The sequence below is a fragment of the Chelon labrosus genome (assembly GCF_963514085.1).
Source record: "Chelon labrosus genome assembly, chromosome: 18".
Classification (NCBI taxonomy): domain Eukaryota; kingdom Metazoa; phylum Chordata; class Actinopteri; order Mugiliformes; family Mugilidae; genus Chelon; species Chelon labrosus.
The window spans coordinates 7105790-7122970 of NC_140351.1; the positions used below are offsets into that span (position 1 = coordinate 7105790).

The 17181-nt window shown below is 41.7% G+C and overlaps 1 protein-coding gene across 2 annotated transcripts in view; it reads right to left on the reverse strand.

Moving 5' to 3' along the window:
• Window positions 1–5762: 5762 nt before the first annotated feature.
• The window catches only part of col11a1a (collagen, type XI, alpha 1a), a 73325-nt gene continuing 61906 nt past the window's right edge, over window positions 5763–17181 (reverse strand). For both annotated transcript variants that reach the window (XM_084566037.1, XM_084566036.1), the window contains 13 exons: window positions 16016–16069; window positions 14383–14490; window positions 14037–14090; window positions 13627–13680; window positions 12754–12861; window positions 11981–12034; window positions 11858–11893; window positions 11715–11768; window positions 11375–11621; window positions 10111–10223; window positions 9635–9703; window positions 7646–7879; window positions 5763–7198 (listed from right to left, as the gene is read on the reverse strand). In XM_084566037.1, coding sequence (XP_084422163.1) covers window positions 7052–7198; window positions 7646–7879; window positions 9635–9703; window positions 10111–10223; window positions 11375–11621; window positions 11715–11768; window positions 11858–11893; window positions 11981–12034; window positions 12754–12861; window positions 13627–13680; window positions 14037–14090; window positions 14383–14490; window positions 16016–16069 — 1332 coding nt within the window. In that variant the 3' untranslated portion in view covers window positions 5763–7051. The remainder of the gene's footprint in view (window positions 7199–7645; window positions 7880–9634; window positions 9704–10110; window positions 10224–11374; window positions 11622–11714; window positions 11769–11857; window positions 11894–11980; window positions 12035–12753; window positions 12862–13626; window positions 13681–14036; window positions 14091–14382; window positions 14491–16015; window positions 16070–17181) is intronic.

The window sequence follows — 17181 nt, forward strand, 5'->3', positions numbered from 1 at the left end:
GACAGGAATTTTTTTTTTTGCAAAGACATATTTTAAATCCTTTGAAAATCCCAAATGGCTTCGTGCTCGACAGACTTTCATTCACAGTTCAGCTGCTGATATAAAATGTGATGAGAATACGGAGACGACAAGAAAGTATTTTTGCCTTTTTTTATTTCTCTTTGCAGAAGTTTTTGACTTTTTCTTTTTAAATGACGCATAAATAACTACAGGCCTGATTAGAGCCGAGCTCGTACACGGGTGAAGGCCTCGACTAAAAAGCCTGAAAAGCTGAGATTCTGTGAAGACGTGTGACATATAAACATAAAGTTATGATTAGTAATTTGCTGTCTGCCTCCCATCATCGTGTCAGAAGCATGCATACGGTACGTCAGACCAGTGGGGCAGCTAATTAACTGAATCATAAAAACAGCTCGGAGCGTATAACTGTACATCCAAGTTGTCTAAGTGTGAAAGCTGATGGTGACGGGTTGGAGTCAAAAAGCCAGATCGTTCACTCGTCGTGCTTCTCATCCAGTCGGTGCGTTGTGTAAATATCCCAGCTTCTATTCTGCAGGCTGCGTGGAGAGGAGCTTTAAAATGATTGCCGCTCACTTCCTATTCTTGCTGACCGTGCACTCTGCCTGCATGTGTAATGCACCGCGTTGGGTTAGCGAGTCATATAGGAATAGTAAAAATGAAGTGTACATCTGCCGATAAGCCCATCCGTCTTGCAGAGATGTTCCCAGCTGTATATGCGGTACAGTAACGTCAAGAGAAATCTATCCTTGATGTGTACAAGAACTACTTGAAATTTTCATTTATTTTATTTTTGAATCGGAGGAATAGGAAAGGGAACGGGTCGGCTTTGACTCCATTGCGGGAGTTAAAATCTTCCAGTGTCGGCGTTCATTGCACTGTACCAAACATCCGCAGCCAAAATCTTTCATGCTCTGGTTTGCAGCGCTTCAAGTTAACACCAGTCCTGATTCCCACTAAACTATTAAAGCTTGTTTACCTCATTTAAACCAGAGGAGTTGCTGCTGCGAATTCTATTCAATTAAAGCCTCTTTAACTAAACTGCGTTTATCCGTGCAACATCATGAAGACCATTACTCTAGTTATACTTGAAAACAAAATTATGATAATTGACTAATACAAAACATGATGTGACTCAGTAAGACATCAACCCCCAACATTAAGGCGTCGGGGCTGTGCGTATTTGCTGCTGACATTTCGGCTCCTATTTATCAGTAAATGCTAATGGCCACAAATAACATTTGCAAATATGGTAATAGAAGAAGGTCCTAACATCGCAGAATAATCTTGTTTGAGTCACTGTATAGTTAACAGGATGAGGTGGAAAAGGGATTACTGATCTTACTGCCGACAGCGTGACAGTGGCTGTTCTTTGCTGAAGAATGTTATTAAACCACATAATCCAGTAAAAATGCAGAACTATGCTCAACAAAGATGGGAAATTATACCCAAAACAATAAGATGAAGACTGTTCAAGGGCTCACAACTGCAACAGTTATACACCGATCAGCCACAACATTAAAACCACTAGCAGGAGAAGCAAATAACACTGACCATTTTGTGACAACAATTCAGTGTTCTGAATTCATTTGGATGTTACTTAGACATGTAGCACCCACCTAGACCAGACCAGGCACCCCCACCCCATAGCAATGACACTCCTTGATGGCAGCAGCCATCCTCAGCAGAATGCAGCCTGACACAGGCACAAATCTCTTTGTATGCTGAAGTATTCATAGTTCCATTCACCCAAGACCAGCTCCTGAAAAACAACCCCACACCATAATCCCCCCTCCACCAAACTTCACACTTGGCACAATGCAGTCAGACAAGTACTGTTCTCCCGTCAACCACAAAACCCAGATGCGTCCATCAGATTGCCAGATGGAGAAGCACTCCAGAGAAAGTGTCTCCACTGCTCTAGAGTCCAGTGGAGGCGTGCTTTACACCACTGCATTGCACTTGGTGAGGTATGGCTTGGATGCAGCTGCTCGGCCATGGAAACCCATTCAATGAAGCTCTCTACTCACTGTTCTTGAGTTAATCTGAAGGCCACATGAAGTTTGGAGGTCTGTAGTGATTGACTCTGCGCATTATGGCCCTCAGCATCCACTGACCCCGCTCTGTCATTTTACGTAGCCTGCTACTTCGTGGCTTAGTCGCAATCGACTTTGTTATAATACCACTGAGAGCTGACTGTGGAATATTTAGTAGCGAGGAAATTTCACGACTGGACTTGTTGCACAGGTGGCATCCTATCACAGTACCACGCTGGAATCCACTGAGCTCCTGAGAGCGAACCATTCTTTCACAAATGTTTGTAAAAGCAGTCTGCATGCCTAGGTGCTTGGTTTTATACACCTGTGGCCATGGAAGTGATTGGAACACCTCAGTTCAGTTATTTGGATGGGTGAGTGAATACTTTTGGCAGTATAGTGATCATTATTTAAAGACCATTGTGTTAGCATGCTGGAAGCTGCATTTACGGCTCGCTGTAAGCCTGACAAAGGTCTGAAAGCCAACCCGAAGTTCCCCACACCCTGAAAACATTAATCTGGCGTGTTACCGGACTCAAATTCAGATAAGAATTTAGTCTTATATAATTTGCTCCTTATCAGTATATGAATGACTCAGACTAGGAATCTTTATTGCTGCGTTTGAGCAGCACATACAACGCACATACAAGCAATTCTCCAAAAATGATATGAACCAGCTTTGATCCCCATTCTCCAACCACAAAATAAGGCATATTTTCACCTATTTATTCGGCAAATCAACCCTTGAGCTGTGACTTTTTTTTTTTTTTTTTTTACTAAAAAGGTCTTTCATGCTACGGCTCAGGGTGATCTAAAGTGAGTTTGGTTGAGAATTGCAGCTTTCTTGGTCTCAGATGAGAATCTCAGCTACACTTAAAGCCTGCTGTGACGGCGAGGTGTCAGTGTGATCCGTGGGGTGCTGCCTAATCTTTTCATATCCACTGATCCAGAGGATTTTGAGGTGCAATTTGGGCTGCCACTAGTGCTTTTATCTCCCAGCTGAAGACTAAATGGTCCCTGACAGCGATATCCCTGCAATTATCTAACTTCTGTATAGATCCAACCAAAGAAAACAGTTGCCGTTTACAGTTCTGATTCATCACAACTGTATAACTGGTCACTGCGGTCAATATGTTAGCCATTAATTGATATAAACCCGAGATTTAATAATGTGACCTAAATCCCAGTGCCGCACTGTATCTTCTTTTTGTTGCTGACAGGCTGTGGCTAGTGGTATTTCTGCTCCAGTAATCACCCATCCGTCATGCAGCGCAGCGGACGCTGGATGTTTTGTCCATTGATCTAACCTTGTGAGGCGGCAGCCTTTGGAAAGTTTTATTCCGCGGACAACCTACCGCGCAGCATTCACAACAGGCAAACGTGGCAAAAGTGACATTTATATGTTAATGTTACTACGATGATCTTTCACAACGCGTCAAAGAAGTCTGATTGCTTCATTGGAATAAACCGTGCCTTGAATGTGGGGTATGTAAATAAAAATAAAAATAAAACCACCTATTTTAGGATGCATGTAATCTCCCGAGACAAGCGTGCTCTTTGTTAAGGCACCCGAACACAAGCGTAGTGTAAATTGTGTAGCTGAATTGTCTTCTGAAGCCATAAGGAACATTCCTTGATTGTTTTCCATGTGTGTTCAGTTCCACATGAGTATTCTCTTTGGTCGCTTCCCTACAAAGAGCCACCCTCCAAAGAAAGAAAGATGAAAGAAAATACAAAGTCCATTTCTTCTGCGGCTCCGCGCCGACGTGTCAGTAGTTATTACGTGGATTTCTTTTGCACCTCTCAGGGAGAAAATAAAAGGTTTACTGGTGGTCAATCCTTTGAAGTGACACAGGCCATTGCTAACATTTGTTTCAAGGAGGCGCGGGAGGACCGAATACTAATTAGTTATTTTTCTTTTCTTTCTCTCCCGCTATAAAAAGAAGAGGAGTTGCAAGTCTGCGGTGGTTTGGCTGCAACAACCTCTGCGGTAGTATTAGTATAAAAATAAAAAGTAGCATGGATATTACATTACATTACAATACATTTGCTTTCTTTAAGAGTTTGATGAGAAAATAAAACTGAGTGGCAATCAGCAGCTGCCCAGCTTGTAATAAAGACTGGAAACAGCTGAGGTACCAACATTTGTCTACAAGCACCGCACAAAGTTCACTGATTACAGCATATTTTAGTTAATTCCTCAGCCCAGAGAAAGGTGGGGGACAAATAAATATCTGGATTTATTTCTTGGCTTGGAACATCGTGCAGCCAGCAGAGCCTCCAGGAAGTAACTGCTCCTGGCCAAGAAATTATCTGGAACATAACTCCAACAAAAATGTTTTATATTTTTATACAGATTACTACACATTATGTTCATTAGTGAGCTTTAGAGATGCACCTAAAATGTATTTTGTTACCTTTGGACTCAGCTGATCCAGGCAAGCCATTTGCTAAGCTAAACACGGCTAAACCCTGCGTTAACTTTTTTCTATCACTTTTCTTTAACCTTGTTTTGTATGGATTAAAGAAGCAAAATATGCATATTACTCAAAGCAGATTATTGTTGGGTGGATTTTGTTCTGTTGAGCCTTCAAATAGAGTCATGTTTACTGTGTAGGTGTTAACATGAACTTGTTTTGTGGTATTCACGACCTCAAAAGTGGACATTGTCCTCGTAACTTTACAGTGATGAAACTACAGACATGTCCAATGGCCTCATCTTTTCATTTTGTGTTTACTACCTTACATTAACTGACTGTTACCTTGCTTAATTGTCGGCCTTCTTAACAGTTGCCTAGCAGCTGTGTCCTCAAAATTACAGCCGATGCTGCACCTTTAGCACCAAGCATTTTGTGGCCGCTCTATGTCGTGATCGCATGTTAGCGAGCTAAAAATAGCAAGAGCCCCGGTTACTAATTATGCGTTTCCAGCGTTCATGCTAAGCTAGCCAGCTACTGGCTCCAGCTACATTTAAAAATTAAATAATTCCTTTACTGGTGCCTCCAGAGAAACTCTTTCTCTGCGTTTAAACCCATTGATTTGTTCACACGGCACCCAAAGAGTGGTTTGGGGGCTAGGTGCCTTCTTGAGGCATCTTAGCGATGCACATAGGGGGATGCAAACCTGTGGCCTTACGGTGCCAAAGCTGCTCCTCACTAACAGGTTATCAGATGCACTGGAGATGTGATTGTGGTGTTGCATGTTACGGTATAACCACAATATGGATTGGATCAGTAAAAACAGGAAGTCTCAACTCATAAAATGCTTCAGATATGATATAGATTTACATCCTTTCCCTATAATAAACCTTGATGTTTTCTCTTCATCTCAATGAAAGCTTTTCCGTGTCTACACAAGTGCGTGTGCTTCTAGAACAGGCACACACTTACTGTTCATGGTGAAATTATAGCCACAGCTAATTCCTCTCAAACACACATAAATAAGCAGCAAATACATTAAAATGTGAAAGTAAGTGGGTCATTTCTGTCTTGTGGAAAATAAACGGAGACATTTTTTTTTTTCATCGTGCACTCAAAATGAAAGGAAATGACTGTAATGATGCTTTATTGGTTTCAAGAGAGATGGAATTGCACCAGCCCAGAGTTTTAGTTGAATTAACATTTTCTTGATTTAAAGCATTTGACATGTACAGTAGGTAGCGGTGCTCCGGCTAGAGCCGCCTTCACACAAAACCATTGAGACATTCGGTTCACTGTTGTTTAGAATCCAGTTTTTAATATTTAAATGAACTATAAAAAGCACATTAAAACATTTTTTTCTCATTTTAGTTACAAAAACGGGTCACCGAAAGGGCTTCTCATTGCATTCACAGAAGGGTTTGAACAGTGGATGTCTAACAGTTAATGTATTTCTCTCCTTAAACAAACAAAAAAAAAAAAGAATCCCCACCCAAATATATAAACTTAATTGCTTAACCAAGGTATATACAGGGCATAGCATCCTTGCATCTTAGAAGGTTATCAAGAAAGTTTGAGGTATACAACCAAAATAAAAGCCTGTCAGAAAACGAAACAAAAAAAAGACAAATAGAATTAAATAAAGGAAAAAAAATGAATGCCATGATTGCTTCCTACTAGCACAGGATCACAACATTAGTGGGAGACGTTGCCTCATACGTTCTGGTGTGACACTTCCAGTTGCTTCACCTACTACGGTCAGAAGGGCAAAACAGCAAATAACCTCAAGCTTCGGACTGTCAGTATATACAAAGGGCGTACCGTCTAATTTAGCGATAGAGAATCGGTTGAATGCTCACTTTTTATTTGCGTCACGGCATGTACACAGTTATGTGTTGAAGAGGAGGAAGAAAAATAAAAAGCAGAATTATAAATTTATTTGATTTTAATGACATCTTTAACTTACACTGTATATCTTTGAACCAGCATTGAAATTTAAAGAGCCAAAAAATAAAATAAAATAAAATAAGCAGAATCTGATACACATGCAAGTTTTGAAAGTGGATTCAGAAATAACAGTATTGTACAAAATAATAATTACAGTTTTTTTTATAATTATCAAAATACACCTTCTTTCTTAGCACCTCTTTATACTTTTTTTGTGTGTTTTGAACAAGCACCATTGTAGTCGTTTTCATACAGCACCTGGAGAATCCAGAGAGGGGATCCGTGTCCCACCCCCCTCGCCGTCGACTTCTGACCCCCTCTCTTGGTTTCCTCCGATTCACCCTTCTCTGCCACGCGTTCAAATGTCCTTCACCTTTGCTCCATAACGTGGTTAAGTCATGTGGTTCGAGCCCTACAAGGGCAACAAGTATTTTCCTGGTTTACACGTACATACATGGACAGACATGTTTGCTACACCATCTCTTATTCAAAACTTGCATGTGGCATAGAAAAGGGTGGGGGGCTATAAATGGGGTTTGGTGGTACCCAGAACGTCTCAACTTGTCTTGCTTTGCTGGCCCCATCAAGTCCTTTTTTTTGTTTTTGTGTGTATTTTTTTGCTTTTTCTTTTATCTAGCCAAGGAAGCAGACGGGCCCGACTTCAAACCCGAACTTCTGGTTGGGGTCCCCAAAGTCAGTCAACATGACATCGATGATTGGAACCTGATCGATTTTGGGAGTATTAATCTCCAACACAGTCTTTCCGTAGCCCTTCCTTGTCTGCAACGACAGAGAGATGGACACAGAAGCAAAGAGGAACAGTTAGACAGATCAAATATCAGACAAATGAACACATTATTTCTATATATAACCTTTTATTGTTGGTTTCCACTGCACGCAAGCTGATCATTAGGTCCTGAGCTACGGTGGAAACTTTGATAATATGTGGCTAAGAGTTGGGCTTTTGGTTCTATTGTTAAACAAGTGCAAAATGGACAAAAATCTGCAGTTACTACAGGAGTAAATGTGCCAAGAAACATGGTTCATTTTTGGTGGAAAATAACACCATTGAGCTTTAATAAAGCAAAATAAATTAACATAAGAGGGATATTTTAGTGCAAAAAGTGCATTAAAATGTACCTTTTTTAGTCACAGACACCATTTACACTCATTTATTTCAAATTAGGCTCATTTATAAAAAAAAAAGTAGCTGCGTAGAGCGCTCACCGTGCATCCGTCCGAGATGGCCTTGATGTACGGGTTGTTGTCGTAGGACATCTCCTCGTCGTTGGCGCCCAAGAAGCGCAGCGCCTTGTCATAGCTGTCGCTGGAGGCATCGTGCCACGCCACAGACTGGTGGCAGCTGTAGGTGAAGTTTTGCCTGGCTGAGGCGGTCAGTAGTCTGAGGAAGGTCATCTGCACCATGTTTATTGAGTTTCCGTCTGCGTCAACGTAGGAAAACTGTTGGGGGCGCAGAGATGTTGCAGAGGTTAGAGGCAACTATTCACATAGTCATTTGTTTAGTTGTTTCTAAACATGAAAAATATGTAAAGGAAATGTATAAAATATACATATAATGATTTCTACTGGTGAAAATAACCAGTTTGTTCAACATGGATTAGACCAGAAGAGATGGCACATCACCTAAATTCACACTGTTCAAAAAAGTCAGTTTCTCAGTCGCTCCAAACTGCACAGATGGATTCATGCAACATGCACGAAACAACGCTGTTTCAGAGTCAGCTGCTCCAGAAGGATTTATTAATGAGGTATTTTGAGGTACTTTAAGGTCAATAATTTCCTTAAATTTAGATTGAACTTGGAAACAAAAGCACTTAAAAGTTTCTGAAGAGCTAATTTGGACTCCTTACGTCATTGCACTGTTTAGTGTGGTTATAAAATACAAACTTCATAACATTTGTCATTTCTCTTAGAGAAACAAGAAATCTACAGACAGCACATGATTCTGACTGGAAACCAACTTTGTCTGAACCTTGTCTGTCAGCTCAGTGTCTCGAGCCGTGTTGCAGTTTTAATCCCTCAAAGCCGCCTGATGTCCTGTCACAGTTTTCCGTGGTAATACCTACAGAATGACACCGGCCTGATGAAACGGGACAGACACGTTTTCTTTCATTTCTGACTGCGAGAAATAGCTGACGTTAGCAGCGAGATTTCTCCCTGCTCAAGGGCGAAGCGGGGAGAACTGGAAGGCTTGAATTGTGCTTGAATTCTCTGTGATGTTTTATTGATTTGTTCTTTTGTATGATATGATGCCTCGTGTCCAAGACTTAGGAACCGAAACAGGAGGAGGAAGACCTTCAGCAGTATTGAAGCTACTGTGATGCTTGAAATTGTGAGTCATTATGTTATAATATAATATAACATAATGTAGATAGATACTTCATTCATCCCAAGGGGAATTTGAAGTCCAGTAGCATCACATAGAAACAGATATGAAAGATATTTAAGTTATATAATAATATAAATATATAATGCTGTGTAAAAAAAAATATATATACAGTATATTCTTCACAGGGAGGTGTTGTAGAGTAATTAGAATCAATGAAACAGTAGTATTTCCACTATTAAATCATCATAATTACTGTATATTAATTATATTACTATACTAGTATTACTGTATACTAATTATATATATTTCATCTACTTAAAAACTACTTAAAAGCATAAAATATCATAAACCAGATTAGCTATATGATATTAATGAGTGTTTTATGTTGCATGTTTTTTTTATTTATTTATTTTTTTTTTTAAATCTTGTGTTTCGTTGCATTTGCCAGGAAATTTAGCAAATGTAAAATAACTAAAAAGTAGTTTTCCCTAAAAAAAGCAAAAATAAGTACTGGTAAACCATATTAATAGACAGACTCTAAAATCTTTGGTGTTTTGACAAAAACTAAAAAAATGAAGCTGTAATTCATATGGATGTAGATTATTAGAGCCTTGCACTTTGAATTTCCCTCTTCTCTGGCATCGTCTATGATATAAAACACACTCAAACCATTTGGCAGGTTTTGGTTTGTCAATGGGGAGCCACTTCGGGGGGTGCTGCTTATTTATTTGCACCGTCTTGTCGGAGTCTCTAAGCGGACAGAAACGTAGAAGAACGCTGGGAAACATAGTAGAGATGAAGCACTGACTGGAGGAGTTGCGAGAGCTGGAGGTGGTGGATGAAAGAAAGACATAAACAAGACTTACTATTTTACCGCGCTTGAATTCGCTGAACCATGACCCTGGATTTTCCTTGGGCCATGAAGATATCCTGACCTGTAGAGAACATAACCAGACAAAGCATGTTAATCGTCAAAATTCTAATTTGGTATGGAAAAAAGTTTGCAGCAGGATAAGACACAGCCTCAAGGGTAGCGCCAAAGTTTATCATCCAGCAGCAGAAGATGAACTTGTTTGTAATTCGAATATCTTCTGAAATATCATCTTCCCTAAAGTCAAATCGTTCTGTGCAATCCGCCTCGCTGTGGTGTTTGTGCTCGCACAAAAGTCAATATCAAATCTGTACCAGTTTAGTCCTGAAGCAAATTTAACAGCTTCCTTCCAAGTACAGGAGACACTGCAGCAGCGTGCTGACGTGCTGTTTAACATGATGTCTTAATATTTGATGACAAATGATGATTACAAGTCATGTGTCTTGAGAGTGTAAATCCAAAGCCACTTACTCCATTGGACTTCTTATCGGGATGGATGCAGGTTTCGCCCCCAGCTGTAAAATTGCAGTAGACTTTGAAGGAGTCCCCTGAGCAGCCTTGGTTCGGATCAATCCAGTACTCGCCTGAGGAGAACCAAGAACAACTATTCAACTGACGTCCACGGAAAAATGGCGTAAAGCTCCATTTCAAATTCGAGTGTGCCGGATTTCTTGATCTTCTGTGAAAGTCTGCTTAAAGTAGTTTCATTTCAAGGGCTCATACACGGCTGGATAAAATGATGTTATTATGTCTAAAACAAGGTACAGCTTTGATTAACTTAAACCAACAATCCGTAGTGCAGTGTCAACTTTCTCTATCAGGCTAACTGCTCCACTTTGCATGCTGATCACCTCGGGCAGGAGATATCAATTATATTCCAAAGAGCTATAAATGGTTACAGACAGATTTAAAGAAGACCTTTAAGCAGGGGAGGTGGACTGAACCTGTGGACCTGTAAGAGAGGAGTTTTTTGAACGGGGAAAGTGGACTGAGATATATTATACTCTGCCATTAATTTACAACACAGTCTAAACACCTGCCTCCAAAATGTTCTCACCTTGAGACTCGAGGACCTGACCATTAATGGCCCATTAGAGTACCATTCATCAGGAAAAGAAAACAGGATCAAAACAAATTCCTCCAACTACAGAAATATACCTGTGTGAACATGTGTGCACCACCCACACATGTTCTTATTAAAACCCTGACTCCCCGGCAGCCTTTTGGAACTGGAGAAGCAACTTGGATGAGTGATGAAACATCTAAAAGGAACCCAACAAGTCCAGTTGTCCCTGATTCAGCTTTGTCTTTGTGGATATGCCACAGAGACACTACTTCTGTTTTATTTCCAACAGAGGTTTGAAGCTCTGGAGGAGGCATAACATTATGACCACCTTCCTAATATTGTGTAGATCTCCCTTGTGCCTCCAAAACAGTTGTGTCTCAGCAGAGAATGGACATGGGCCTTCTGAGGGTGTCCTGTGGTGTCTTGCAACACAATGTTATGTTTGAGGGGAGGGTCCTCTGTGGATCATCCCACAGACACTTGATCAGTTTGGGATCTAGTGAATTTGGAGGCCAGGTCCAGTTGTTTTTGTGTGTGTGTGCCTGAACATTTAATTGTCACAAGATGGTCAATGTTACTTACTTCTCCTGTCAGTGGTCTTAATGTTACGGCTGACAGGTATATATCAAAAATCTCAGCGTTCCTTTATCACGTGGGGCTTCGGCTTACCATCAGGGAACTCTGGGTGGCTGAGCTGGAGATCTTTGCACGTTCTGGCGGGGTTGTTCTGCGTGCCCATGGGGTACTTCATGCGCTCAATGTCCTGTTTGAGGTTGTTGAGTGAGCCGAAGATGTCCTCCATGCCTTCGCCATAATCCATGATGGTTCCGGCTACGTCGGACTGGATGTCACTGGAGCGCTTGGTCTTCTTGGGCGACTGGATGGGAAGGGGTTGGATAACCTCACCAGGTGGGCCCTGCAGGATGTGGTGGGGGACAAAAAATGGTTTTAGATTTCATGAAAGAAAACTGACACAGACGATATATAGGAGTGGTCTAAAAGTACTCACAGGAGGACCAGGGGGACCAATTGAACCAGTGTCTCCTTTTGCACCAGCAGGACCCTGGGTGATGCATGAATAGAAACGTGTTACCCAATCTGGATTTAAGTTACAATCACACCTTTAAACACAAACAGAAAGCATGTACTCACAGATGAACCCTTGGCTCCTTTGGGACCTTGAGGACCCTGAAAAACACAAGACATATCCCTTTAGTAAAGTTTCTACGATGTGAGTAGAATCTAAACGACTGATGGAATAAGTCAAATACTTACAGGCAGACCAGGGGGACCCGGTGGACCAAGAGGACCAGCACCTCCACTGACACCCTGTAACAAGATGAGATTAAAGCAAAAGTCAAATACTGAAGTAAAGAAACAATGGAGACTGGACTAGAAATCAAGCCAAACACTGTGAGGCCTATTTTCAAACCCTGAACTAGTAAACTGTGTGAAAACTTCTGAAGTTCTTGAGATCTGACAAAAGGGGGGACGTTAAAAATTCATTGGGCTCAATCTACATGGAACACATCACCTTAAATCACAAAGTCAGGGCAAGCTGAGGTCCACAGCAGGATGGAACGGCACAGAGTAGACTTTTCAAGTCATTCTGCTGTGTTTATTTAAAAATGGATGAAGGCCGCCGTCAGTTTTTTATCAGTACTCAAGCTTATGTACCTTCCTTCAGTACCTCTTCGTATTCAGGATGCTCAGAAAACGAAGACGCCCACACTGTGGCTGCTAGATGAATAGCTGCTACTCTTTCACGTTGCTGATAGAGGCTCTCACCGGACAAAACTTAACTAAACGAAGTTGTAGCCGCTCTCGAGGCTCTTCAAAAACTCATATGAGCAGTCAAAAATGCTAGAATCCTACAGCAGGTGAAGAGATGTGTACTGAAAAGCCGTTTTCCACTGGCTTTAGTCAACAGCAAATGATGGGGGCGACACCTGTAGCCACAGTAGAAGGGCAAATGGACTGAAAATGACAAGAGGTGGAAGGTGAATGGCCCGCGGACCAGTTCGGGAATGGAGTCATCAATCACTTACACCGTCGCCCTTGCCTCCAGGCGAACCCTGAGGCCCAGGCAAACCTCGGTCTCCCTTCTCTCCTTGCTCTCCGGGGGGTCCGATCAGACCAATCAAACCCGGGTGACCCTGCGGGACGGAAACAAACGTGCAAAGAAAAGTTAAGGATAACGGCAGCGTCGCTTTATGTAGTCAAACTTTAAGGCGTACATGTCTGACAAGGGCAACGGTATTTCCATCAATTCCCACGGGAGGCCTTGAACGGTGAAGTTTCATTACAGTGCAAATCCTCGGGGATTAAAACTCAAATGTCTCTCCTCCAAAATGTACAAAAGAAGCAAAGAGAACCATTTCACGACACAGAGACTTTGAAGCAGGCGACTTCTAACCAGACCCAACGATTTGACAGTATTAGAAACGCTCAACACACGACACAGAGCTTTGTTGTGTGTGTTTTTTAAATTTTTTTTTTAAATTGTTCTTCTCCAAGCTATCATGTCAGCGTGTGGGAGGCAGTTTAATGTGTGACAGAGTAATGTGTGCTGTCCTGATATCCTTTTACAGTTATATTTCAGCAGAAAGTCTTGACAGCGGCGGCAAAGAAAAGATTTGAGGGATTCAGCCTCGTTATGAGCTTTTTCTTTTGTCTTAGCTGCAGTAAGAGAAAACATCTCGCGTGTCGACACTGCTTTGCAATTCTAAGATTGGTAGCTTTTGATTATTTGCACAGTCCCAGAAGGCACGTGCAAGCTGTAGCCTTGACTGGAACCTGAACCGAAACCGCTGCCCCGTGGTTTCTTTCGCCGCTCGCAGGGTCATCTTTCTATTCCGAAGCCGAGGAATGAACTCAGCTTGCTGTCGGACGAAGGGGGCGGAAAATAAAGCTGCACTCACCTTTTCGCCCTTGGAGCCAGGGTCACCTTTCAGACCGGGAAGACCGGGAGGACCCTGAACAACAACAACAACAACAGCTGAAGTTAAAACTCAATCTCACGAAAAGGCAAAAAAGACAAACCCAGGACAGAAATTGAAAATACCATCCATGGATTACAGATATCACTTATGGGGACAAACTTTTGGTAAACAGGCAAATCAACAAACAAATACTCTTTAATAGCAGCTTTTTACTTTGGAATAAGTTCTGCATGACTAAACTTAAAGACTGAAAGCAGGGGGAAACTACTTAGCTCCAGTAGCTCTGTCAAAAGCGGGAAAAATACTACTTCCAGCAAATCCAATTCCAGTTGGATAGATAAATACTGGTGGCGAGAGAGAGAGAGAGAGGACACATTGTGCATACTAACCATTGGACCTGGTGGACCGTCCTGTCCTGGGGAGCCGGGCAGTCCTTGTTCACCCTGTGAAAAACCATTCGGTTGCAGTGAGCATTATAGGCTGCTGTATTTTTCTCTGGTCTGCCATTGATTTTCTGTGCCCAGCACGATGATTAATAGCCCAAACAGGGAAGAAAAGTGTGCTGGAATAAACAAGTGAAACTAAAGTATAAGCCAAATGGGAGTATTGATTATTCCATGAAGTCTATGATTATGCCTTACCAGTACTTTTTTTTTTCTTAGCTTGAGCATGCATGTTTATTTGAGATGAATGTACACTATGTATGCACAGGAAGGAAGGGTCTTTCAGACTTACGACTGGGCCAGGGATTCCACGCAGACCCTCTGGACCGGGTTTTCCTGGAGGTCCCTGGGGGCCGACCGGTCCTGTTTTACCTGCTGGACCCTCAGCACCTGCCTCACCCTGTATGGGGGTATACAAGTCTTGTGAATGCATTTAATGTGAAATAGACTTTATTGATCCACAAGGGAAAAGTGCTTGGTCACAGTAGCTTTAGAAACATAAAAAAAAAAAAACTCTAGTAAAAAGAAAAATAGGTGTAAGATAGATAAAAATAAAAAATAAAATGAATAAAATACAATAGTATTAGTAAAAAATATACAAGATTTACATTAGTACAAATCTACAAAAAATATACATAAAGGTAGAATAAATAATAAGGTGACAAATATGAATTCAATTAAATTTAATTATTAAAATATTAATATTTAAACATGGTCAAACACGTTAAAAAAAAAACGTCATTGCAAAAAATTCAGCATAAATAAATCATTACTAAATTACTAAAATAAATCAACTAAATCCTTTCTTTTTTTATTTAAAAAAAAAATTCAGGTAACTTTTAACAGTAAAAGTAAGTAAAAGAACTCTTCTATTTAGAGCTATTTATGTGCAATGATGGCATAGAATATAGTGGTACGGGTATAAAAATCTGAATGTGCGACATCTTCAAAAACCTGCAGCACATAAACAGCCTTCATAAACATCTCGCCGCTGAGCTTCTTTCTTTGGAGCCTTTTGGCACCTCTGAGTATTTTCATCAAGACTCTGCTGGAGTGTGCTTTAGGTTTTTTTTAAATTACTCCCAGACACTATGCAAGTGAGCAGACCGGGCTAAACGGGGACAAGTAAACATGTTCCCGTCCTTCAAAAGAGCTTCAAAAGAGCTTCAAAAAATCCTCCTTATGCCTTTACTTAAAACCAGGAGGTCACCTTAATCTACAGTTAAACACATGACCCACCGAGCACATGGAAACAAGATGTCAACCCTGAGCTGCAAGGTACTTACAGATTACAGGTGTACTGCAGAGCTCTAAGAAGTAATTTACTGAACTTACAGCAGCAATGCTTTCTACTAGACGCTTAAGATCCATTTAATTAAGGTCAAAGACGCCTTTAGAGAACACTACAGAAAAGTGATTGTCACGTAACGAGATTATTTAAAAAAAAATATTGCTGCAAGTAAAAAATATAATAATATTGGCTTGAAAAATATGGTTTTGCAGGTAACCGGAGCAAAATCAGTGAAAAGGGGGTAAATCCTGCTGCACGCACCAGCTGATGGTAATTTATTCTGCCTACCCACAAAGCGGCAGAACATATGTCGAGATTTAGAGTTGAGACAGATTTCACTGAGCTCTGATCCACACAGAAAAACACGGCGATACCTGAGGGCTAGACATAAATAGCGTTGACTTCTCTCGCCACGGAACAAGGCGAGAAACAAGTGAATCTTAGCTTTACTCAAATAGGCTGCGTCCATAAATTTCCATCTAATCTAGGATGAAAATTCAATTACTTCTGTGCTTTTAATTCTACAGTGTGGGTGCAGCGATGGGGGAGGGGGAGGGGGAGGGGGAAGGGGTGGGGCAGTCGAGGGACTTGCTGAGATGGCTCTGCCGCGTCGAGGATGAATTGATTTTCTTACCTTAGCGCCCTTCTCTCCTTGCCTGCCCTCTGCACCAGCAGCCCCCGGAGGTCCCTGAGGAGGATGACAGGACAGCGCTTCAGCATTTCAACATGGCATCATCAACACACGCTGCTAACTGTACAACAGGGCCGCGCGGACACGTCGCTGTTCATCGCTGACCTTTCGCGGCGTCTCGCAGACTTGCACAAAGTGAGCAAAAATAGCCCGCGCGTGTCATCCGCGGGTTCATTTTTCTTTTTTTTGGAAATGATCTTGTCAGGTCGTCTCCGCCGCCAGCCTCTTGGTATTTTGCTTTTATTAGATTCATATCGAACATGTGTCTTTCTTGATAAACACGTGGCGGGCACTGACTCCGAAACGGGGGCGGATAATCCAATGCCATCAGTTGCGCTACTTCAGTTATGTCAAGGTCTATTTGAGTGACTCGGCTTTTGTCTCGCAGGCAAACGCAATCATGCAGCATCTCATGTAAAGAGTCACATGGAGGGCGCACACACATGCATGCATGCTCCTTCAGTCATACCAACAGTTGGTAGGTCATCTTTTATTTCTCCCGAGGCTCTCAGAGGCCCGCAACGATTTCTTTCAACTCCACCCTCGAGTCTGCCTCTTCAAAACCGCTCTCCATCCAGACTCCACTCTGATCTGGCCGACTGCAGCCTGAGTGCTATTGACTGAGAGCCTATAATGTGAGCTCGCCTCCCGTCTTGGATCTTTCATCTTCTCCTGATGTGTGCCTCTTACTGGTGGTGAAGGCTCTTGATCAGCGCAAAGAATTGCGGCGCGGTGTACGTACGGTACAGTGGCCGGAGTCGATGCTTCTCATCCAGGTTGCCGAAGCACCTTTTTGTTGGATCTGGACCTGCGGCCTTGTGTGTGTTTGAAACGCTGATGATTATTATAGATCCTAACTGGACAAAACAGCTGAGATGAAAGGCTAAATAAGCTAAGCTCTGACCTGAACCTGAATAAAAAGAATTAAATCCAGATAAGGTTAATAACTTATTACATATTTATTCTTTTAAGAAGCAGAGTTGAATACATTTTCAGGATTAAGCCGAATCAGATGAAACTAAACGTGCGGCCGCGCTAAATCGACTCATTGGGAATCAGGAGGAAACTGAATTTTCGGATTGTTTTTAAAATTTCAAGACAGAGAAACC